Consider the following 24,243-nt stretch of genomic DNA (forward strand, 5'->3'; position numbering starts at 1 on the left):
ATGTTAGTTAGGGGTGTTCAATATTTGGTCTAAACCAAATATCTAACCAAATTTTGAATTCACAAAATTTGATAAAACAAATTCGAATTTTATTTTCGATTTTTCGAATAGAATTTTAAACCACTTCGAATTCAATTTATGTTTTTGATTTGGTTTTCGAGTTTGGGATTTCAACTTAAAAACCAAACTGAAAATCAAATTATTTTATATTATTTATTTTAGTTATATATTTTACTATATATTATATAATTTATTATATATAATTAAATAATTATATATTTTACTATATAATATCTCACTTCAACTGTCCATTACCGAGTCTTGACCTATCTCTCATTCTTTCTAGTCGAAAACATTTACCACTATTATATTTGGTCGCCGTCAACACTATTTTACTTTTATTTCCATTGTTCAACAGTCAACATCAACTACCAACCACTAAACATAGTTTGGGTGATTCACATATATATATTTTTTAATTTTAGTAAATAAAATCTTTTACAACTTATTTATTTTGATAACTCTCTTAAGAATTTTTTTTTCATTTTATAGATATAGATTGTTCAATATTTGGTCTGAACCGAATATCCGACCGAATTCGAATTCATCGAATTCAAATAAACTGAATTCGAATTTATTTAAATCGGTTCGGTTTTCGAATTTGTTTAAAAAAAATTAAAAAACAAAATATTCAAACCGAAAATTCGAATAACTCGAAAACCGAACTAACAAATACCCTTAGTTCTCTATCATTTTTTTTTTTTTTTTATCAATTTATAAAAGCTTTTTTAATTTATCTAGAAAATATGGTATAAGTTATAATGGTCTCAAGCTAGAATTATCTAAAAGTAATAAAAAAAATTTATTGGGAAACTCTATTGTCAATTTGACATCCTTAATTACAAATACTTTTTTATTGTTTGATCAATGAAAAAAATAATTATTTGCTTCTTAATTTTTGCAATTTTATATTGATTAAATAAATCATAATTTGCATCTTATCATTTATTTATTGTGCACAAAAGAGAACAAAATTTTCTCAATTTTATTGTAATATTTTACTTCTTGACATTATTGCTCACCCACTAAAACAATATAAATATTGGGAAAAAGCATGGGCACAATAAATAAATAAATGATAGGTAGGTCAAAGATGTTTTATTATTTGTAAATAAATATTTATAGCTTCATAAAAAAAAATATTTTTTTTACTATTTCATTCCTAAGTATTTTTATTAGTTCTATCATAAACAATATTTATATTAAAAAAGAAAACGTTACAAAATTAGATTTGTGTACCGGAGATCATTTGGCAAGCTTAAGACATTCCCCTCATCATCATCCTCCACGTGGACATTCTACTCATCACGTCATTCGTTGCGGCGCAGCATATCGCCCCCCCAATCAACACGAGTTTCAGAAAATGCGGGCTTTACCAAGGCGGAAATTTCTGACGTTTGGTAGTTTATCGTTTCTCATTCCCCATCCAGAAACTTCTACAGGTAGAATCCTTTTGCAGGATCGGATTTACATTTCTCTCTACCAATTCCAGGTTCGAATTCATAGATCGATCGATTATTTGAAAATCACAATTCACACACATACATACAGACAGACAGACGTGTGCGCGATTCTTTATTGTGTTTACTCTTTCTCTGTAGATGCTTTGACTCAATTGTATTTTAGAAACTTGGAAGAACTTTCTGTGCAGAATTAGGTTACCGTTCTATTGTTCTTAAGGAAAAACTATTTGATTTTCTTGCACTTTTCCCGTTTTGAGATTTCTTACTGATAAAAGTAGGCTTCTGGTTTCTCTCTTATCACTTTTGTCCAAGTTCTGAAATTAGTGCATGTGGGTTTTACTCTGTTTGGGATTTTGTTAATTGTTTTGATAATTGTATAAATATTGGAGCGTGTTTTACTTGTAGGTGTGCAATTATACTGGAAATATAATCTGGGCAGATGATTATGCATCAGCATGATCCTGATGTGGTTCGTTGGGGCCTCCATCTTCTAGATGGTTGTCATCTGTCAGATAATGGTTCTCCGCCTAGTACTCTTCACTATGAAAGGGATCTCTATCAAGTTCAGTATGTCCATGAAGGTTTTAATGAAAGAAATGATGGCGGTGTGGAGAACGACGAGATAATTGCACGTGCATATCAGGAAGAACTAGAGCGTGTTGCTGAGACTGAATCATTTGGATCTTCAAAAGCTGATGATGAACACTTACAAGTGTCTGTTCTCAGTCAAGATTGGCATGGTTCTTCAAGAAGATATTCAGGTATGCAAGCTTGTTATATCTCATGATTTGGTTATTAATGCCCTAGTTCTCTATAAATATTCCTCATATGTTTGGAATTCTAGATGAAGGTCATCCATCATCTAACATGGAAAACTATTCATCGTATTCACCCGAGATTGAGAACGAGTCTTCTCTAGATGGTGAAGTAGGCAAGAGGCTGAACCAGATGGTTCCTATTCCTGTAAGTTTATGTTGTTATATTTATCATGAATTAATTATGCATGTATGCATTTCAAGGAAATTTCTTTTGAGTTAGCTATGTTCAGCATGGAATGTTTGGTGGTTTGACCTAATCATGCATGGTTTAGTTACACTTTATTCCCTTCTATACCATCTCTCATGGTACCGTGTTATTGATTTTTGAAGGCATGCACACATTTTTTTTATCTTGATATGAGGTGTATGGACTTATCCATTCTATCAATTGGCCACATGGTTGGTGAGTGGTGACAGACACGCACCCAATTTTTGCATGAATATTGAATTTTGTGCTTAGTCTACTGATTCATGTTCCATGTGTTTCTTATTTTCTCATTGCGTTTTCTTTTAGTTACTGGCCTAAATATTCAGCAAGCAAAGCTCCATGTATATTGAATTGCTGATTCCTTTCTTCGGAAATGTTTGAGTAACGAGCTCGTAATTGGATAAAGATATTTTTTCATTACTTTTTCTGCAGCATGTACCTAAAGTTAATGGAGCCATACCTTCAACAGATGAAGAAATGTCTGACCATCAAAGATTGCTTGAGAGGTCTGTACAGTTTTCTCTTCATTCAATTTTTTGTACTTCTAGTACTTTTTATAGATTGTGTTTTTCCAAAGTCTCAGATCAGTAGCCTCGAGATTATTTATTTCTTAATTTGTTGAGGATATTATGATGAATTCTCAGATACCTGTTAATACTGTAGTATAAATGTGAAGAAATTGACCTTGTTCTACTGTAGTATAAATGTGAAAAATCAGACATGTCATTTCACTTTTCATCAGCATTATATATTCAAATGTATTTTTCTGAATAGATACTTTATGTTGCCTGTTTTACTGCTAAATATTACACAGTTTGCTTACTTTATATATCTTTCTATCCTTATTAAATGAGATGGCATTTCTGTTTTCTCTATTTTTGTTTCATTTTGTCATTGTTTCTCGTTTGCTTGTTAATCGTGAACGCACTTCGTGTTCACGTGAGAGAAAAAGTTGACATATTCTCTTGATGCATAAGAGTTAGGCCTAGCTCAACATTGTTAACTCTTGATAAATTTCCAGATTGGATTTGTATGAATTGATTGAGCTAAAGGTTGAAGGAGATGGTAACTGTCAGGTTAGTTTTATCCTTATCCACATATTCTATTTTTTGCCATATCTTTTTAATGCAAATTGAGATGATTGGATGGTAATATTTCGTTATTGTTGAAAAAGGCAGAGGGTGTTGTTTTGATATAATATGCTAATTTAACATATTCAAAGGGTAAATCATATGTGTTCCCTGTATAACCATGTAGAGGCATAATACAATGACACTGGATTTGGATTTTTGTTTATCTGAGAGGCTGGATCCTTAAATATGAGACCATGATACCTTCACTTTCAAATTCTCCCTTAATTACATTCTGGGATGCTTTCAAATCATTGTAGAGTGATAAATGCATGAGCATAGTATAGAAAGCCCAACATTTTGGAGCTGTTTTTATAACCTAGAACTTAAGTTGTAGACAATAAGGCAAACTATTACCCTTATAATTCTCTCCTGGCAACCCATGAACTCACTATAGTTCATTTATAGTAGATAACGGGGTCATGGGTAAAGAGATAATGGACCTTTTGGAACTAGAGGCCTAATAACTTCTCAAACTAGCAATTATCCTAACAGCTTAAATGGCATCTGAGAAATTTATTCTAATTTAAGAGTCTAGATAAATTGAAGTTTATAAATTTTGTTGTAATACAAACCAGAAAACTTTGGATTCTGTTGTTATTTGAATGTAAGTGTTTGTGGATAATGGACTTGTCTATATTTGTATCCCAGTCACAATATGGAAGATATTGATCTAATTATTAAAGAAAACGCTTGAAGCAGATATAAATTATAAGAAAATCTTAAATAATCTACTGAACATTAATTTGTCTCAATTTTTTGTTCATCAAAATTGTTCCAAGTGGCTCAAATGGGCTACTCCGCCTAAATTAACTGATGTTGGCAAAATCTGACAAATTTTTAAGCACATTCCTCTAACAAATAAAGTATTTTTGTAATTGGACAAATATTTTTTTATTTTTATATTTCTCATAGAATTTTGTTCAATTGTAAAAGGGATTGTTTGATAAGAGAGTGTATTTAGAAAGTTCTTAAGAAGTTTGATGGTGTTAAGTTAGTTTAGACTTCAGACAGGGTGGTCTGTTTGAGCCAATTGAACATTTTTTAATGGTTGGAACAATTTAAATTTAGTGAGCAATGTGATCCTTTTTTTAAAATATGTTGGGTTATTTGAGTTTTTTTCCAAAATAAAACTCCTATCTAGTTTCTGTTTTTTCTTGTTACTTTTCTCATTCTGGTTATGCACTAGGTTAACTTTAAAGACTTGCAATTACCTGTTCAAATATGTCACGTCTCTCATTTAATAAATATACAAGTAAATTATATTTTTATAAATGTACTTTTACAAACTTAACAATTTATTTGTATATGCGATGGATCATATTCCTTTATCTATCTCTAAGAATTATTTGTTAATTTCACAAGAGTTCAAATTAAGTAGTTGAGGAAGAATTGTACTATTTTTTTGGGCACTTCCTGTTCTTATTATTTTCTCATGCTGCCTTGTTTTACAGTTCCGTGCTTTGTCAGATCAGATCTATCGTACTGCTGACCACCATAAAACTGTTCGGCAACAAATAGTTGACCAGGTCTGCTTGTTAACAAAAATATTATAATTAAGGCAGATATGTTTATTTTATTGTGCTTCATTGGACCCAAGAGTGCTGATGTTTCAATTTGGAATTTATCAGCTGAAATATCAGGGGGAACTATATGAAGGTTATGTTCCAATGACTTATGATGAGTATGTAAAGAAAATTAGCATGTAAGATATGTTATTTTTTGGTCTCTTTTGTTGCAGTCATTTTGATGTATAACATCTGGGTACCTATGCCTAATTCTATTTCTATTGTATGTAGGAGTGGTGAGTGGGGTGATCATGTCACGTTACAAGCTGCTTCCGATGTGGTATTTTTGAGATCCTCCTTCTCTTCAATTGGGTTTGCATGATTTGACTATTTTTTTTTGCCACAATTATTGCCAAAGAAATGTCATCATTTGTTGGCCCTTTCAAGGCCAGGTCCTACATATAGGCAAATTAAACCAGAAATGCTAATCTATTAATGCAAATATTAACCCCATGATAATGCAACCTTTCTAATGAAATGTAGTCTGGGTAGCTAAGTGACAAAATGTTTGGACTAATGGTCTTACTACCCTGAGTTGTCAAGTTCGATTCTCAAAGAAACCATCATATTGAATTAGGAGGTTACGGCGGTGGGTGTTGTTGCCTCCTCTAGGGATTAGTCCCTGGTTATATATATATATATATATTAAAATTGTAGCCTGACTTTCTTATGTAAAACTGTACTGTATTATCTGGCATGAGTTTTATTGTCATGAGCTGAGCCTGTGAGCTTAGAACTGATGAGATGGTTTTCTCTTGCAGTATGGTGTGAAGATATTTGTCCTCACGTCTTTCAAGGATACTTGTTACATTGAGATTCTTCCACGCATTCAGAAGTCAAAAAGAAGTAAGTTTATCACACACCATCTTATAATAATTCATAGTCCTACCATTTGAGAAAAACATTGATTTTATTTTTATTTTTTTAAAAGGATCTTGCATCAATCTCATTCAGGCCATTTTCTACCTTAAATTTCTGCAATAATATTGTATTCAACTACTCCTTATCACATCAACTATTGTCTACCTCAATATCAACTTAAAATCGATTCTCACTAAGACTCTCTGGTTTAAATGGGAGGTCGTGCTAGCCGTCCCCGGTGAATAAACCCGGTCACAAAAGAAAATAAAAATCAGCTTAAATCTTCAATTACATTTTTTTTTTCACTTCTGCTAGAAGTCTGGAGAGTTTTTGCATTTGTTTTGTTTCAGTCAAGACATATAGGATAGTTTATTAGGTAGGTTTATACTTAATTTCCAAAGTTCACAGGGGACAATGAATGCTGCTTTCTGTGTGGACATTTATCTAAATCTGTAGCATTATATGGAAACTTATGTAGGCCATTTATTATGCTGAATTGTTAAAGACCAAAGATATTATAATAAATTTTAGGAAAGTTGTTCTCTTGATGAGATTTCAGTAGCCTGGTTCTAACAACAACATTATCTATTTTCTGCACAGAGACGTCTAGCATTCTTATTCGTGAAGTTTCTGTTCACCATAACATCCTTCAGATCAGATCTTATAAGTTTTGTTTTTTTTTTTGGTTTTTTGATAAAGAATCATTTTAAAGAAGTCGTAGAGACAACCACAAAAGTTACAAAGCGAAAACAAAAAAAGGACAATAGTAGGAAACAATCAAAGGAAAGCCGAAAGGCTAATTCATCCTAAGCTCTTCGAAGAGGTCAATAATTGCCCCAGACACAAATGAATTTGTGATTTAGAGACTGTAAATCCGTTTTATATTATTAGCTACACAAACAGTACACACACTAACGTAAAGATTTTGTTTGTGTTATCCAGTTATTTTCTTGAGCTTTTGGGCGGAGGTCCATTATAACTCTATCTACCCAGAAGGAGGTAATAATACATGAACTTGAAGCTGAAATACCTGCTAATTTACTCTATTGCCTGTGGATGTGGATGCTGGTAGCTAGAATATATGCTCGAATACTTATTTTTTTTCTTTATCAAGTTTTTGGTCATTCCTATTAATGGATGTTTGATGCAATTTCCAAGCTTTTCGTCATTCCCACTATTGACTAGCTATTTAGAAACTACTATTTTGTCACAATCAAGATCCTTTTTTAAAATCGAAATGATTTTTTAATTATATTTTGGTACAAGATTGTTTTTTGGATCTAGAATGTTATGTGGATCATGACCCAAGAAAAAATATTTTCTCGATTATGATCCATGTTTTTTTAATTCATTAGGTATAAAAGATGATTTTCTAGATCATGATCCTCCTTAATTTTATATTGAGAAAAGCATGTAAACACATGTCATAAATATTTTATTTATTTTACAAAAGGCTCATCCTTTTCTCATATTCTAGCTAGGGCTTAAATGAATTTGTTATAAAAAAGAACTTTGTAACACTTTAAATTTGTGGCTTCTCAATAAAAGTCCAAGAACACATGAACATTTTAATCTTAAACTTGTCCATTTTCTTTTGGTTTATAATATAACATGGCGCTAATGGTTCATTGGTTTACAAATGACGAGTTTTTGACATGGCATAAAACTTTCATATAATTAGCTTTACATTAAATTATTACTACATTGCGTGTTTATTCAGAATTGCCCACGATTGAGACGAAGAAGAAGAGCTGGTGGCCGTTTTCAAGTTAGTTTTAGTTGGTGCAGCAAAAGCAAGAGAAAGTGAAGAAGGCCAGTCTTGATTATTACATACAACATCTCTATTCTTTTATCATATTTTCCCTTCATCATTATTATTACATTAATGTTCTAATTGTAGTACAAGTTTTTATTTATTTCTTTTTTAAATTATTCTTTTGTTAATTATGTCAACATGGTTTGGAGATTTTGTAAAGCACACTTAGACTGTCTGCTTTCTTTCATGTACATTAATATTAGGGCTAACTTGGGCAGTTCTTTTCCACTTGTAATGTTAAAAAGTATGGATGTATCATATGTATATAAGTAATATTTTGGATTGGAAGTGAATGTTACAAACATGTAGCAATGAGATAAAAGCCAGTTTCAAATACGATAATTCATAATGACTATCAATATCATGTGTTCATTATTTATTTTTTGGGTGAATTTTATGTTAAATTGGATGAACTTGCTTTTATGCCTCCTTGGAGAGTATTTTGTTATCAACTATTACCCATTCAATAAAATATTAAATCACTTTGACTTTTTGTTTCATTCTTTTTTTTTAAGAATATTAAACAAATGACCTTAATATTTTTAATGTCCCTATAAACTTCCTCATAACCCATGAAATATTGGTGTTTGTTTAAAATAAATTTGTAAAAGAGGGACTTTTCAGAATAGTAAAAGTTAGGGTGTTTAAACGATTTCGGTTAAGACGAATTTTGCCTTTTATTTTACAAATCGGTTAACTGGTTGTTAATGGTATCGATTTTACCGGTTCTGATTCTACCAGTTTTGGTCGGTTTCGGTCGGTTAACCGTGTTTAACTAGGAACTGATAATTCAATTTTTTAAATTAAGTAATAAATTTATGAAATGATTTTTTTTTTAAATTATTGTTTACACTTTTCTATTATAATATTCTCCGTCCTTTCCTCTAAATAATATAATATATTATTATTATAAGAATATATTTTGTTGATATATTTAAAAATATGTTATAATATATAATTTTATTATAATAATATAATATATTTTATAGTTAGTTGGTTAGATTTCTATATGTTACTTGAGAAAATTCAAATTTGTTATGTCGATTAGTCTTTAATCAAAATGTTGGACAGAAAGTTAAAACACAGTTTTTAATCAAAGGGTTGGACAGAAAGTTAAAACACAAAACAAGACATCAAGTTTTAATTTGTTTAACTATTTTAATTTTGTTAATTTATATTATTATAAAAACAATTTTACATATTTTAATGAAATTATTTCAATTTATTTTTAATTTATTTTTGTAAAATTTTATATAAATTATAATGTTTTTAAAAAAAATTCTATAAAAATTATAATTTAAAATTTAAAAATAAAAAGATTTATATATGATTAAATATTATTTAAAATATATCTATTATTTATAAAATAACTAATACAAACTATAAAATATAAAAATATATAATTAAATTATTACCGGTTTACCGGTAAACCGTTAGAAAAATAGGTAAATCGAACCGTTTAACCGGTAAAAAACCGGTTAACCGGAACCGCTAGAACCGATTAACTAATAAACTGTTAAAATGAAACCGGTTAATTATTGTTTCAGTTGAGTTACCGGTTTTCCGATTTTTTTGCACCGCCCTAGTAAAAGTTACTATTTTTATACCTTCATTATTTTTAAAAGTTAATTTTAAATAACAAGTAAAAATACTATAATAAAAATAATTATATTTACAAAATTAGTTACATTCATTTATTAAAATAAATAGTATATATTTTTTAATTTATAAATATAAATTCACTTTTTATTTCTAAAAAAACATATATAATGGTACAATCGAAATTGTTTAGGAATATATATAAAAAAAAAAAATTTAAAAATGAAATAATTAATAGTTTACCAGTTTATCAATTAACTAGTTTTAACGATTCCGGTTAACAGTTTATTACCGGTTAAATAGTTTGGTTTGTGGTTAAACTATTTTTCTATAAGCTTAATAACTGGTAATAATTTAATTATATATTTATATTTTATAATTTATATTAGTTATTTTTTTAAATATTAGAAATAATATTTAAAAATTTATATATATTAATTATTTTTAAATTTAAATTATAATTGATTTAGAATTATTTAAAAAAATTAATTTATATAGTTATTAGCCTCTTAAAATATATTATATTAGTATAATAATATAATATAATAAAAATATATTATAATATAGAAAAAATGAAGAATAACATAATAGGATCGTTTAATAAGAATTTTAATTTTTTTTTAAAATTGGATATTTAAATTCAAAAATTGAATTATCTGTTCTGGTTAAATTCGATTAATTGACCAAAATCAATCAAAATTAGTATAATCAAAACCGGTAAAATTGATACCAATACCGGTAGGTTAATCATGTAAAATAAGAGATAAAATCGAACTTAATCAAAATACTGTAGAATTTCAGGACCATTCTAATGGCGTTGAAAATTTCTATTATTAAATGGAGTTAACTACTAAAAGCTTATTTAGCTTTTAAAAATTTAAGGATTAACTATATGTTAAATGTATTTGTATAAAATATATTATTAAAAATTATTAGTTATATTTTATTATTATAGTTAGGCATATCATTTTTTTAAATTAATTTAAAAAATAATAAGAATATTAAAAAAAATTATAATTACAATCTTTTTAATATACTAAATTCCTTGACTCACAAAGTTCAAGTAGAAATTCACCTACTAACATTGTGTGATAATTAATAATTTATTTTTATAAAATTGTAAATTAAAATAATTTTTAAATTTTAATTCAAAATAATTTTTTTTATTTAATTTAAAATCATAAACTTTTAATAATAATATATAATATGAATGTTTCATTTTCTGTTTTATTTGAGTTTATGTGCTTGAGTCTAGAGGTTAGAGGTCGGCATTGGGTTGTACGTCGGCAAGTTTTGGCTCGACTAGGTACGGTTAGTTTTGACGGCCCACGAGTTGGCAAGGCGAGTTTTGTCGGGGCCATGGTTATTTTTATTTTAATATATTTTTTTTTATATTGTAATTTATCCCTTTTTTTTAAAATAAATAATCTCATTTAGTTTGTTATTATAAATCAATTTTTAGAAAAAGAAAAAAGAAAAACAAAACAAGAGAAAAGAAAGCCCATAATTTGGCAGACCTAAAACTAAAACCCTGATTATCTGTGAAATATGAAGGAGGGTTTTTGTAGGCCTGAAATAAATAAAAGGGTTTTTCCTTTCCTCTCACCGTCTATATATATACTCATATATAACTTCTCCTCATTCTCTCTCCGCCGCTCTTGTTGCGGCTTCTGCAATCGATCAACTTTTCTTCCGTGCGGGCTGCGGTGTTAACCCTAATAATCTTGGAGAGCTGTTTCTCGTTCTCATAATCGGTGTTTCCTCTATCAAGGTTTGTTAATGTCTATCTGATGTTAATCGATTTAGGGTTTCTCTATTGGACCTATGTTAATGTTATCTACTGTTTCTCCTTCTGTTATCGCTTTTAACTTGAATCCAAAGTAGGTCTAACTAGAAGTTTTAATTTTGATGCTGATTCTTCTGTGTATATGTTTTGTGATCTTCGTGAGTCTCAGTCTTTTTCAGCATGCTCTTTGATCTATATTAGTTTAAATTGAGTTGTTCTCTTAAATAATAACACCATTAGTCAAATCTTTGTATGCTGTTTTCAATGTTGCAGAAAACAGTCGTGAAAAATGGTGCAATACAACTTCAAGAAGATTACAGTTGTTCCCACCAAGGATGATTTCGTCAACATCATCCTTTCCCGTACTCAACGTCAAACACCTACAGTCGTTCACAAAGGATATGCCATCACCCGAATCCGCAAGTTCTACATGCGTAAAGTGAAGTACACTCAATCGAACTTTCACGAGAAGCTATCCACCATCATTGAAGAGTTTCCCCGCCTTGATGATGTCCACCCTTTTTATGGAGATCTTCTTCACGTCCTCTACAACAAAGACCATTACAAGCTTGCCCTAGGTCAAATCAACACAGCAAGAAATCTTATCGGTAAAGTTGCGCAAGACTATGTTAAACTGTTGAAATATGGTGACTCACTTTACAGATGCAAGCAGCTTAAGGTTGCTGCCCTTGGTCGTATGTGTACTGTTCTCAAGAGGATTGGCCCTAGTCTGGCTTATCTTGAGCAGATTAGACAGCACATGGCTAGGCTTCCCTCAATTGACCCAAATACAAGGACAATTCTCATTTGTGGGTACCCTAATGTTGGAAAGAGCTCTTTCATGAACAAGATCACTAGGGCTGATGTTGATGTTCAGCCCTATGCTTTCACTACCAAATCCCTCTTTGTTGGACACACTGACTATAAGTACCTCAGATATCAAGTGATTGATACTCCAGGGATTTTGGATAGACCTTTAGAAGATCGTAATGTTATTGAGATGTGCAGCATCACAGCCCTGGCACATTTACGAGCTGCTATCCTCTTCTTCCTTGACATATCCGGTTCGTGTGGTTACACCATTGCTCAGCAGGCGGCTCTGTTTCATAGCATCAAGTCCTTGTTCATGAATAAGCCCTTGGTTATCGTCTGCAACAAGACTGACTTGCAGCCTTTGGATAGTATATCTGAAGAAGACAAGAAGTTGGTCGCTGAGATGAAAGCTGAAGCTATGAAGACCGTGATCGGACAAGGCCCGGAGGACGATCCTAACAGTTCTGAGGGTGTGCTCGTGACCATGAGTACGTTGACCGAAGACGGAGTGATGCTTGTGAAGAATGCTGCTTGTGAGAGACTTCTGAATCAGAGGGTGGAGATGAAGATGAAGTCGAAAAAGATAAACGACTGCTTGAACAGATTCCACGTCGCGATGCCCAAGGCCCGTGACCAGAAGGAGAGGCCCGCCTGTATCCCGCAGGCTGTTCTTGAATCAATGGCTAAGCAGGAAGTTGTGAAGGAAACTAGGAAACTGGAGAGGGATTTGGAGGAGGAGAACGGAGGTGCTGGTGTGTACTCAGCTAGCTTGAAGAAACACTATATCTTGGCTGACGACGACTGGAAGGAAGACATTTTACCCGAAATCCTGGACGGTCATAACGTGGCCGACTTCTTGGATCCAGACATCTTGAACCGCCTCGAGGAACTTGAGAAAGAAGAAGGCCTGCGGCTGGAGATGGAGGGTGACGAAGATACTGATATGGAAGTCGAGGAGCTCGATCCAGAATCAAAGAAAGCGCTGGATGCAATTCGCCGCAAGAAATCCCTTCTCATTCAGACTCACAGGATAAAGAAGAGCACAGCAGAGAGCCGACCCACAGTACCTAGGAAACACGACAAAGAAAGGCGCTTTTCTTCAGAGAGAATGGGAAGACAGCTGTCTTCTTTGGGTATTGATCCTTCGAAGGCAATAGAGCGTGCCCGCAGCAAGTCGCGCGGACGTAAGAGAGATAGGTCTCCTTCAAGGGGCGCAGGTGGGGATTCGTCGATGGAGATGGACATTGATCAACAGCATCCTAATAAGAAGATGAGGACGAGGTCTCTATCGATGGCAAGATCAAGGTCCAGGCCACCATCTAAGGAGTTGGTACCTGGTGAGGGATTCAAGGATAGTATCCAGAAGAGTAAGGCCAAGAAAATGGCTTGGGATGCTTCGAAGGTGAGGAATAAGGATGCGAGAAGGGGTGAATCTGATAGAGTTATTCCCACACTCCGACCTAAGCATCTCTTCTCTGGGAAACGTTCCATTGGTAAAACCGATAGACGATGATCAACTATTCAGGTTAGTTCTTCTTTTTCTTCCTTTCCCTACTATTATACTGTCTTGTTTCTTCTTTTGTGTTGTGTTAATTTTACATTCTTTTGATTCTATTAGGGGAAGACGACCCATTCTAAAGGGATATATCATATTGGTGAAGACTTTAAGGATTTTTGTTATCATCATCTCACTGTTTTTATTTATTTAATTATGTCTTGAAGACTCTAAACCAGTTTTGTTATGAATTATTATTATTATGGGTTTTGTTTATTTATTTATATGTTTTGAGACACAATACATTGTTTATTATGCCTTTTGGATTGATGAAGTTATGTTTTTTTTGTTAAAGCAAGTTTTGTTTTTCAAACAGTGTTTCTGTTAATGCTTAATATTATTGTCTGAGCTTTGTTTGTAATCAGCTTCAGGATATATTATTGACCACTATCTTATCTAAATTATTCATCCTTTTAAAAAAAAATTCAAATCCAGAGTTCTGATATTTCTAAAGTTCATTAGTTATTAAATTTATTCTTCTACTGTTTTTCAATTTTATAATAAATAATTTAATATTTAACTATTAATCAAACAAGCTCTTAGTTGTGTCGACTTGTTACATGGAACAAACTTGTATTATTTGTCTTATTCCCAAAGCCCATCCATACCCTCATGGTACTATTAAATTGATGTCTAAAATTTAACATTTTGTGAAGATTAATTAATATATATTGCAATTATACAAAATTCAAAGTGTAAATTCATTTAGTTTTTAAAATGAAAGCTTCATCACAGCTATATTAAATTAAGAAATAAGATAAGAAACAAAAATAAATAGGGCCCATTAAATTGTCATTCTTTCTCATAGTTCAAATATGAAATACCAATATATTCATTACCTTGTAAGGAAAGGAATTCTCATTTGTAAGCTCATTGAATTGAATGGCCAATTATTATTATTATTATTATTAATTTTCTTATAGATAACAATAATAATGATAATAAATTATTATGCCCCTGAAAGATAACAGTTGCTTTCTCAAAGCTACCCTCCTTAATTTGTCTCTCTATATACTAGCTTCACCAAATCCTCTTTCTTTAGCGGCCTCCATTTTTCCTCAATTGGATCTGGCAAGATAAAAGTCAAGTTCTTGATCTAGACAGAAGGCGATTACTCTGATCAGTATTAGGTATGTAATTATGGGTTCTTATTGTTATTTGGGTTCAGTGTAAATAAGTTTGAATGTCTAGAAAGTGATTTCTTAAGTAATAAACCAGACTTCACACGATCAAATTTATACTCGGTTATGCCTGTTTCAATTGACTACTGGGATTGGAAGCTTTTGAATCAACTTCAACTTCAAAATTTAACTTCAATGAGCTGAGCTGAGCTGAGTCTCCACTCTCTTAGGGCTGGATGGAATAATTGAATTAGGAATAATAAACAAATGGGAAGTGACATCAAGACAATTGTCTGGTTTAGGAGGGATCTTCGAATTGAGGATAACCCAGCATTAGCAGCTGCTGCTAGAGATGGATCTGTCTTTCTTGTGTATATATGGTGTCCTAAGGAGGAAGGACAGTTCTATCCAGGTAGAGTTTCTAGGTGGTGGTTGAAGCAATCTCTTATTCATTTACAACAGTCTTTAAGAGCTATCGGTGCGCCATTGAAACTGATCAAAGCCGAAAGCACTTTGGATGCATTGTTGGATTGCATCAATTCTGTTGGGGCAACTAAAGTTGTATATAATCATCTCTATGGTGTGTGTTTTCATTTTCAACTTAGCCTTTTTTATATTTATGCTCTCTATTAATTGTTTCATTTTGCAAACATTTTTTTTTCCATTTTAAGACCAATATTTGTTTCTTCCATCTGTCAAAATCCAGACCCCATTTCCTTGGTTCGTGATCATAACATTAAGCAAAAGTTGGGGGAAATGGGCATCACTGTTCAAAGTTATAACGGCGATCTACTATATGAACCTTGGGAAGTATACGACGATGAAGGTCTTGCTTTTACAACCTTTGAACCATATTGGAATAAGTGTTTGAGCTTGCAGATGGACTTTGTTTCAGAATCGCATCCATCACAGTTGATCCCTGCTGCAGGTATATACTTTTTTGAAAAGGGTAAATGAATGAACATTATTTATTTTAGAAAAAGAGAATCATGTAATAGAATTGTAATGTTTCATACTTTGCTTATGAACAGGGAAAATTGAAACTTGTTCTATTGAAGAGCTAGGACTTGAGAATGAAACTGAAAAAACTAGTAATGCTTTGTTAGGAAGAGGCTGGTCTCCTGGTTGGGCCTATGCCAATAAGGCTTTAACTGAGTTTGTGGAAACTCATATGAAGGAATACTCGAAAAGCAGGTTGAGAGTCGCTGGAAATGCGACGTCTTTACTGTCTCCTTATCTTCATTTTGGGGAATTAAGTGTTAGGAAAGTTTTCAATTTGGTTCGCACGAAGCAAATACTGTTTGGTGAAGATAATACATCTGTTTTCCTTAAGGCAATTGGTATGAGGGATTATTCCCGATATATTTGTTTCAATTTCCCGTTTACTCACGAAAGATCGTTGCTGGGTAACCTCAAGCATTTTCCTTGGAATGCTGACCAGAACCTTTTTAAGGCGTGGAGACAGGGAAGAACTGGTTATCCTTTGGTGGATGCTGGAATGAGAGAGCTTTGGGCAACCGGGTGGATTCACAATAGGATAAGAGTGATTGTTTCGAGTTTTTTCGTCAAGTTTTTGCTTCTTCCATGGCAATGGGGAATGAAGTATTTTTGGGACACACTTCTGGATGCAGATCTTGAAAGCGATATACTCGGTTGGCAGTATATCTCCGGGAGCTTACCCGATGGTCATGATTTGGAGCGTATGGACAGCCCACAGGTCTGTTATTATAATTTATTGGATAGAATTTCATTTCATTTTGCTTCCTGAACTTGCATCAAAACTTTTAGGCATGTCAGGAAGTAAAATAAGCTTCTTCCCCAATTTCTTAGATGAAAACTATTATCTATCTATTTTCAAAGCATTTGCATATATAATTTTGATCAGGTGCAAGGCTTTAAATTTGATCCCGAGGGTGAATATGTGCGGAATTGGCTTCCGGAACTAGCGAAAATGCCACCAGATTGGATCCATCATCCTTGGGATGCACCATTTTCTGTCCTTGTATCTGCAGGAGTAGAACTTGGACAAAATTATCCAGTTCCTGTCATTGACATAGACACTGCAAGAGATCGGCTGGCTGAAGCCATCCGCACAATGAGGGAAAAAGATTTGGCTTCAAAGACAGGCAGTTCTGATGGCGCGAACGAGGAAGTTGTGGATAATACGGATAGCCTTGCTAGATCAACGATCCCTAAGGTTGTTCTAAAAGAAAAAGTATTATCCTCCACAATTTCGTCCAATGATCAGAAAGTTCCAACAAGACAGAATTTCAAAGAAGGGATTTCGAACAGGAAAAGGCCAAACAATACAGAAGACAATAGGCCGGTTCAAATTCACGATAAGCTTAAAGAAGCGAATAAAACCTCGAGAGTTGACGACGAATTCTGCTCCACAGCCGAATCACCCGCTGCTAAGAAACCTTCAACCAGTGTTAACACGTTCTCAGTTCCTTCATATTCTTCATCTTCATCACCACCGGATAAACTGAAGGCTTTTCAAGATGCTGATAGCTCAGACACGGAACAAGATTCAAGCAAAAAGGGTATTTTTTTAATATTTTTTCTCGCCTTTAAACAAGCTCGACACTAATACTGTAAATCTCGATCTTTTGTTCAATTTTACAGGAGGTATGAAAGAGCAACAGAAGTAATCAAATCAATCCAACAAGGTGATGTATATTTGTCTTTATAATTTAACACATTTGGGACGCGACAACTGTTACGCCTACTACTACTATGTCTGTACTACTTGATTCAACGATAAAACCATCAGATATGTAGTAGCCATGGATGTTGCTTTCATACATGCTAAGAATTGAAACACACTTTTAGAACAGAAAATAACCAACATAACTGCTAATATTGTACTAGTTCCACTTTAGCATTTCAAAGTCTAGTAAGGACTGGTCGTTAAGTGGTAGAGTTGTGTTTTCGACCGAATCAAGTGATTTAAAAACTTCTAGCTGTTGTCTCGCCATGCTTAGTTAGTTAGTATGTCAAGTAGATCTACTGCATTTCAAAACAATTGAATCAGTGTTTGTTGTTTTAGTTGTCTACCTAATGAATAAAATTTGGAGATTCAATTGAAATTGAAAAATGACTCAATTGCGAGGTTCGAATTTGAGTCGTTTTTATCCTACGAGGTTCAAACTTTGAATTGTATCGCATGGAGCTCAAATTCTCACCCAAATTCTCACCGTATTAGTCATCGCAACAAATGAACGCCCCGCCTTGCCTTCTTACTTTAACGTATTATTTAATTTATCACATTTGTAAAATTAAAATAGCAATTCTATATTTATTTTTTTAATTTTTTTAATTATTTACACGTATTACATATTTTTTAAAACATTTAAATTATATTAGGCTATTTTAAACGCGTATATCTTAAAAAAAATATTAAATTTAAAATACGAATACGTCTAAATTTGTAAAACAAAAAATCTATTTGTGTTCAAGTTTTTTTTTAAATATTTATTTAATTATACATAATTTTGACAAATTAGAAGGCATAAATTAAAAAAAAATTAAAAAAATATGTTTAAAATAAATTAGTTAGAGAAACAAAAAATAATAAGTTAAAAAAATTACACTATGACTATTATATAATTATCATTTAATTAATTCAATATCTTACATTCTTTTTATTAATGGAGACTAGTAGAGAAAGAAAATTCAACTCCTAATTTCATATAATAAAAACTTTGTTAATAAGAAATTAAAAATAAAAAAACACCTATTAGAATAAGAAGTTGTATAATTTAAATCCTCAAATATTAAAATTTGATAGTTCAAATCCCATATTATATAATTCAAATGAAAACGAATCAAGTTTTCACCTCAAATAACAATTATAAAGAATAATTTAATTTATTAGGGTTATTCTAAATCTTTAAGTATATATTGAATTAACCAAATTTGGTGCTTATAACTAAATTAATCCAGTTTGTGACAAATACAAGTGAATAAAATAAATTATTTATTATAATTTGATTTTTAATAAGAAATTAATTCTCACTAAAATCAAATAAAAGTTAAATATATAAAATTAAAGAGTAAATAACACAAGATAAAGTCTACATTATTAAAATCAAAATTGATGATCTAAATATCAAATTTCATAATCAAATTATATAAATAAAACTCTTATTAAAAAGATTCAACAATTATGCGATTTGTCGAGATTCATCCATAAACAACTCATTTGAGTTCTTGAACGATGATTATTGAAGTAAAGAAAGTCAAACAATTTAATAAAACGGTGTTAAAAAATCTATATTAATCGATTCTGAGCGGCAGTTAAAATTATTCTTCGCCGATGATTGATAAGCAACGCCGAAAAAGGTCATGCCAAATAAAAATGAACCATCTACATATATGACCGAAATAGTGAGAAATCCGTACAAATCATGGGAGGATACCTATAAGTGACCCTATATCAAATCGATAACTTTTTGTTGGAAAAATAAAAAAACAACTCTAGATCCGATTATTTTGTCTCTTTTGTTTTTGTTGTTAAATAGGATGGACACAGACTTGCACAATCGACTATAAAAATTTAATACGAAAAATCGATCGAATTAAATAGGATGTCAGATCGAACAAGATGCAACATGGAAAAAAAAAACTTCAATGCTAAAAATCAATAAAGGGACAATTTTTTTGGTAAAATTTTTATCTTCTTTAGAGTTTATTTCTGGAAGGAGAGAGCCACGTATAATTTAAAATAGATTATTTGTTTATTATGTACATTTTAGTGTATATACTAAACATATACATTAATTTTAGAAAGATTAATAAGTAAACTTGTATAAAAAGATTTTTTCATAATTTCTATTACAATCTTCATATTTTAATTAAATTGAGCTCTCTCTACCTTAAATATATTTGTCTAGATTTATTTTTAAAATTTTGATAGATATATGATTTAAATATAAATTGTACTTAAATGATATAATTTTAAAAAATATGTTTTAATTTATTGTTTTATAAAAATAAATATATATTTAAAATATATTTTAGAATTAAATTATTTTAAAAGGATAATAATTTGCAAATATATATATATATATATATATATATATATATATATTATATTAATATATGTGAAATTATTTTCAATATCTTCTATTGATTATTGATTTTATTAGATTAATATTAATTTAAGTATTTTAAATTTTGAAATATGAAAATATATAATTAAAAAAATAAAGTTTATTTCTCTAAAAAAATAAAAAAATATTCTTAACAAAACTTAAATATTCATTTTTTTTGGATTGAAAGGTGTTGTTTTATTTTACACTTATATTTTAGCTTGGGTTGTGTTTCAAATATAATGGAATAAGGTTAGATCCTCTCTATGGAGATTCAGTAAATATTTCATTCCAAAAATATTTAGAATGAATTGAGAATTTTTTAGTTGGTTCAAAAAACCTTAAGTCTATAGAAATTGAAGAATGAAAAAAAAATAGTTTAAATACAGTACTAAACTAATTCCCTTTCATATTTTTATCAAGATAAAACAGTCAAACAATTTGCGGATGAAGCATTCATATAATATACAAAAGAAACTCCATATATTTGATATTTTTATAATTCGAATAATAATTTTAATTGTTTGTAGGTTATCGTTTTAATGCTCACTCTTTGATTATTTTTGTGATAATTTTTTTATGTTCGTATTGTACTTCTTAGTAACAAAGAAGATAAAGTTATCAGATTTAAAATTATATTTATTTATTTTTAATAAAGAGAGTTAAATTTGATCGTCAAATATTTTTTGACAAAATATATTCGACGTTGTTTACTAAGACCATCTCCAACCGAAAAATTCATTTTCAAACTCATTTTGGTGTAAATGTCACATCAAACAGTAATTCTTCTCTAAATGAAAAACCCAAAAGAATATTCTTATAATATTCTTTCTTATATCAACTTTTATAACTTTTTAATATCACTTATATATTTTATAAACTTATAAATTACATGACACTATTATAATATTATCTAAATATTTTAAACTTAAATATAAATTAATTATAAAAATTTATTAAAAATTCAAAAATTAAAATACACGAACACAAAAAAATACATAATTTGTAGTATATTTTTATTTTGTTGTGTTGGTGTATTATTTTAGTTTATGAAGTACTCTGTATTTTGTGTATTATTGTAATGTATTTGGTAATTTTTATAATTATATTTAATAATATATATATATATATATTAAAGTATTTTTTTTAATATTAATATAATTTCTTAAAAATATTATTATAAATTTATGTTATATAAAAAATATTATATAAAAAAATTAAATTAATAATTATATAAATAAGCTTAATATAAAATATAGGATAAAAATAAAAATATAAACAAATAAAACATATAAATAAATAAAATATATAAACAAATTAAAATATAAATAACTTTTTATAAATAAATTTAATATATAAAATTGATGAAATAAAAGTTCAAGGTTAAAATATAAAAAAATTATGCCTACATTAGCCACGCCACACAAATATGCTTTGGAGAGAATATGAGATATCCTATTTTTTGTTCCGTTTGGCGTAGAATTGGAACTGCTAATCCATTGGAGTTGCTCTAAGTACTTTTGGTCAAAGATATTTTGAGTGTCACTTATAATATTTGGTAAAATTCTTTTAATATTGTTTTTGATTGATATTTTTAGTGTCACTCATAATATTTGATAAAATTCTTGTAACACTGTTTGATTGATTTATTCAGTTTGACTCTAATTTTCTTATATCTTTACTAAACTTTGGAATTATCATAAAAAAATTACTATGTTTTAGATTTTTCATTAGAAGTTAATTTTAGATATGTAACTCTTATTTGAATTTATGTTTCTATATATTTTATTTAAATCTCATATATATATATATATATATATATATATAGTTAATTTGAATTAAAACATAGATAGCATATACTTGATGATACTAGTATATTTAAGAATACAGTTGTGTTATCACTTATAAATTAGTTATTTATATATTTTGTTTAATTTCAATTATTTATTTATTTTATTTAATTTTGATGGTTCATCGTAGCAAAGAGTTACAAAATCTTATACTTCACTTACGTCATTAAAGTTTGTCAAACTCCAAAAGTCCAAAACAAAATATAGAATGAATTCACACAATTTATGGGCATACCATATTGTACATAAATCTATTTAAAAATAACAAGAATTGTTTTACTAAAGTTTACTCCAAAAGTCCAAAACAAAAGAATGAATTCACACAATTTATGGCATACCAATTAATATTGTACATAAATCTATTTAAAAATAACAAGAATTGTTTTACTAAAGTTTTTTTTTTTAAACGCTGTTTTCTATTCTCAGTGCGATTAATCCCCGCAGATTAAACAAATAACCCGCAAATCAATAAATTGATTTAATATATGATAAAATGATATAAATTATTTAAATATTTGATATGGATTCTACAAAGTGATTAGTAATATTTACATAATTCATAACTTTTTTTTACGATCATAGTGTGAAGACCCAAATTTATAATCTAACATACATGTTTTTATTTATAATCTAACATACATGTTTTTTTCATAACTCGATTGAGTTATGAGTCTGGAACCTTTTTAACACATTACTACGAGATTATGCTAACTTTTTAAAGAAAAAAATATCTTACATATATGAATTATTATAAGATTACTTGAAATTCATTGGGATAGTTTAAGTGGTAAGAGTTTGTGCTTAAGATCGAAAGTCACGTTAGTTGTTCTCATTTAGAACAATTTAAATAAATTGAAGTGGATCTCATACTAACTTTCTAAATAAATAAAAAATAATAAATAAGATCATTTGAGTAATTTTCCTATTTTATTAAGCACTTAAAATATATATAATGTGACTGAGTTCATTTTATTTTAATTAATTAACTTTCTTAATTATAAAATTTAAAAACATTAATCTTTAGCGGATTCATTGTTACCACTAGGAAAAAGTATTTCTACTAAATTAATGTAATCTGCTTTCTTGATTTAACATATTATTGTCTAAATAGATGAAACATGAAAATTGATAGGTTAACAAGATATTTGATGAATTTTACTACATAACTCTATATAAATATAGGTAGGTTAATGCCATCAATTCAAACCATCAAGCTAAATATTCATAGTCCAAGATGAGTTCAACAAAATACCTTCTGTTATCCTGCCTTCTTTTTGCTTCACTATTTGTTTATGCTTACTCGAGAGCGTTAATCGACACTGATAGCTTCGTAGCCTCTAACGACGACAAAGAACTTGTTTCGTTAGATGAAGACTCCTCTAATGACGACAAAGAACTTGATTCGTTATATGAAGACTCGTTAGAAAATGATGATCTTGATTCGATTGATGAGGAATCAAATGATCACAAGAAGTCTGGTCACAAACATAAGCGTCATCCATGCAGACGCCATTCTCGTAAGACTGGTCGACACCATCACGGACGGGGACCAGTACAACCCCCTAAACCTTCCTCTAACATTAATGACTTCAATATCGACAATGAGGTGGATCAATACGAAGGACTTGATTCATTCGATGAAGAGTCAAATGAAGAGTCATTAGAGATGGATGATGATCTTGCTTCGATCGATGAAGAATCACATGATCACAAGAAGAAGCATGGTCACAAACACAAGCGTCATCCATGCAAACGCCATACACATTCACGAAAGGGAAAGGGAAAACGAAGTCATGCACCGGTAGAACCACCTACACAACCACCTACACAACCACCTACAGGTTCCTCTAACATTGCTGACATTGATACATGGATGGATCTAGATGAAAGTGTTGCTTCTGTCGATGAAGAATCATTTGATCAAATGAATTATGATGATCTTGATCCGATTGATGAGGAATCAAATGATGATCACAAGGAGTCTGGTCACAAACATAAGCGTCATCCATGCAAACGTCATTCTCGTAAGAGTGGTCGACACCATCACGGATCGGGACCAGTACAACCCCCTAAACCTTCCTACGAGATTAATGACATCGATAATGAGATGGAGCAATATGAAGGAGTTGATTCAATCGATGATCAAGAGTCATTAGAGATGAATGATGAAGAATCAGAGGGACACAAGAAGTCTGAGCACAAAGGCAAGCATAAGCCATGCCGTCGACATTCACATGCACATCCACCAAAGAGAGGACGACCTGATGAACCAGTACTAGACCCACCTGCATCTTGATTCGACAATAAGAGCATCTAATAATATGAGCTGAGCTAATTAAGTCTTATGCCATAGGCTGGAACAAAACCAAATTCCAACTAATTCATTTTATGTTTCACCAATAATGATCTATACATGATTCATGAAACGTAAGTCCCTACTTTTTGTAAAAGAGCTGAGATCTAAGAGTAATTATTTTGAGATTGTTACTTGAAAATGTATGG

The 24,243-nt window shown here is 30.4% G+C and overlaps 4 protein-coding genes across 6 annotated transcripts; all 4 read left to right on the forward strand.

The window, feature by feature from the left end:
- Nucleotides 1-1,366: 1,366 nt before the first annotated feature.
- On the forward strand, nucleotides 1,367-8,184 carry LOC124927892 (OVARIAN TUMOR DOMAIN-containing deubiquitinating enzyme 9-like). 2 transcript variants are annotated; one of them, XM_047468391.1, is made up of 11 exons: nucleotides 1,367-1,502; nucleotides 1,929-2,284; nucleotides 2,368-2,486; nucleotides 2,982-3,055; nucleotides 3,571-3,625; nucleotides 5,134-5,208; nucleotides 5,311-5,384; nucleotides 5,479-5,527; nucleotides 6,009-6,093; nucleotides 7,051-7,107; nucleotides 7,829-8,184. In XM_047468391.1, the coding sequence occupies exons 2-11, from the start codon at nucleotides 1,963-1,965 to the stop codon at nucleotides 7,879-7,881; spliced, it is 963 nt and encodes a 320-aa protein (XP_047324347.1). In that variant the 5' UTR covers nucleotides 1,367-1,502; nucleotides 1,929-1,962; the 3' UTR covers nucleotides 7,882-8,184. The 2 variants fall into 2 exon arrangements, with proteins under 2 accessions (XP_047324347.1, XP_047324346.1); XM_047468390.1 differs by having other exon boundaries at nucleotides 1,419-1,552.
- A 2,971-nt stretch (nucleotides 8,185-11,155) lies between these two features.
- LOC124923865 (nucleolar GTP-binding protein 1-like) lies at nucleotides 11,156-13,986 on the forward strand. The gene is made up of 3 exons (XM_047463844.1): nucleotides 11,156-11,294; nucleotides 11,583-13,647; nucleotides 13,741-13,986. The coding sequence occupies exon 2, from the start codon at nucleotides 11,599-11,601 to the stop codon at nucleotides 13,633-13,635; it is 2,037 nt and encodes a 678-aa protein (XP_047319800.1). The 5' UTR covers nucleotides 11,156-11,294; nucleotides 11,583-11,598; the 3' UTR covers nucleotides 13,636-13,647; nucleotides 13,741-13,986.
- Nucleotides 13,987-14,680: 694 nt separating this feature from the next.
- Nucleotides 14,681-17,680, forward strand: LOC124925364 (cryptochrome-1). 2 transcript variants are annotated; one of them, XM_047465347.1, is made up of 6 exons: nucleotides 14,681-14,807; nucleotides 14,896-15,378; nucleotides 15,505-15,726; nucleotides 15,830-16,515; nucleotides 16,684-17,341; nucleotides 17,424-17,680. In XM_047465347.1, the coding sequence occupies exons 2-6, from the start codon at nucleotides 15,066-15,068 to the stop codon at nucleotides 17,447-17,449; spliced, it is 1,905 nt and encodes a 634-aa protein (XP_047321303.1). In that variant the 5' UTR covers nucleotides 14,681-14,807; nucleotides 14,896-15,065; the 3' UTR covers nucleotides 17,450-17,680. The 2 variants fall into 2 exon arrangements, with proteins under 2 accessions (XP_047321303.1, XP_047321302.1); XM_047465346.1 differs by having other exon boundaries at nucleotides 14,689-15,378.
- Nucleotides 17,681-22,975: 5,295 nt separating this feature from the next.
- Nucleotides 22,976-24,037, forward strand: LOC124924992 (protein starmaker-like). The gene has a single exon (XM_047464972.1). It carries the CDS (start codon nucleotides 22,976-22,978, stop codon nucleotides 24,035-24,037), a length of 1,062 nt encoding a protein of 353 aa, XP_047320928.1.
- Nucleotides 24,038-24,243: the final 206 nt, after the last annotated feature.

This window comes from Impatiens glandulifera, chromosome 2 (genome assembly GCF_907164915.1).
Source record: "Impatiens glandulifera chromosome 2, dImpGla2.1, whole genome shotgun sequence".
Lineage (NCBI taxonomy): Eukaryota > Viridiplantae > Streptophyta > Magnoliopsida > Ericales > Balsaminaceae > Impatiens > Impatiens glandulifera.

What these genes read in the sequence shown, in the direction of transcription:
- LOC124923865 (XM_047463844.1), top strand. Translation starts at nt 11,599, where the DNA reads ATGGTGCAATACAACTTCAAGAAGATTACAGTTGTTCCCACCAAGGAT.
- LOC124925364 (XM_047465347.1), top strand. Translation starts at nt 15,066, where the DNA reads ATGGGAAGTGACATCAAGACAATTGTCTGGTTTAGGAGGGATCTTCGA. An exon ending in ACAGTTGATCCCTGCTGCAG is followed by an intron (nt 15,727 to 15,829) that starts GTATATACTTTT and finishes GCTTATGAACAG; the next exon opens with GGAAAATTGAAACTTGTTCT. An exon ending in ACAAGATTCAAGCAAAAAGG is followed by an intron (nt 17,342 to 17,423) that starts GTATTTTTTTAA and finishes TCAATTTTACAG; the next exon opens with GAGGTATGAAAGAGCAACAG.
- LOC124927892 (XM_047468391.1), top strand. Translation starts at nt 1,963, where the DNA reads ATGATTATGCATCAGCATGATCCTGATGTGGTTCGTTGGGGCCTCCAT. An exon ending in TTCTTCAAGAAGATATTCAG is followed by an intron (nt 2,285 to 2,367) that starts GTATGCAAGCTT and finishes TTGGAATTCTAG; the next exon opens with ATGAAGGTCATCCATCATCT. An exon ending in CATTCAGAAGTCAAAAAGAA is followed by an intron (nt 6,094 to 7,050) that starts GTAAGTTTATCA and finishes TGTGTTATCCAG; the next exon opens with TTATTTTCTTGAGCTTTTGG.
- LOC124924992 (XM_047464972.1), top strand. Translation starts at nt 22,976, where the DNA reads ATGAGTTCAACAAAATACCTTCTGTTATCCTGCCTTCTTTTTGCTTCA.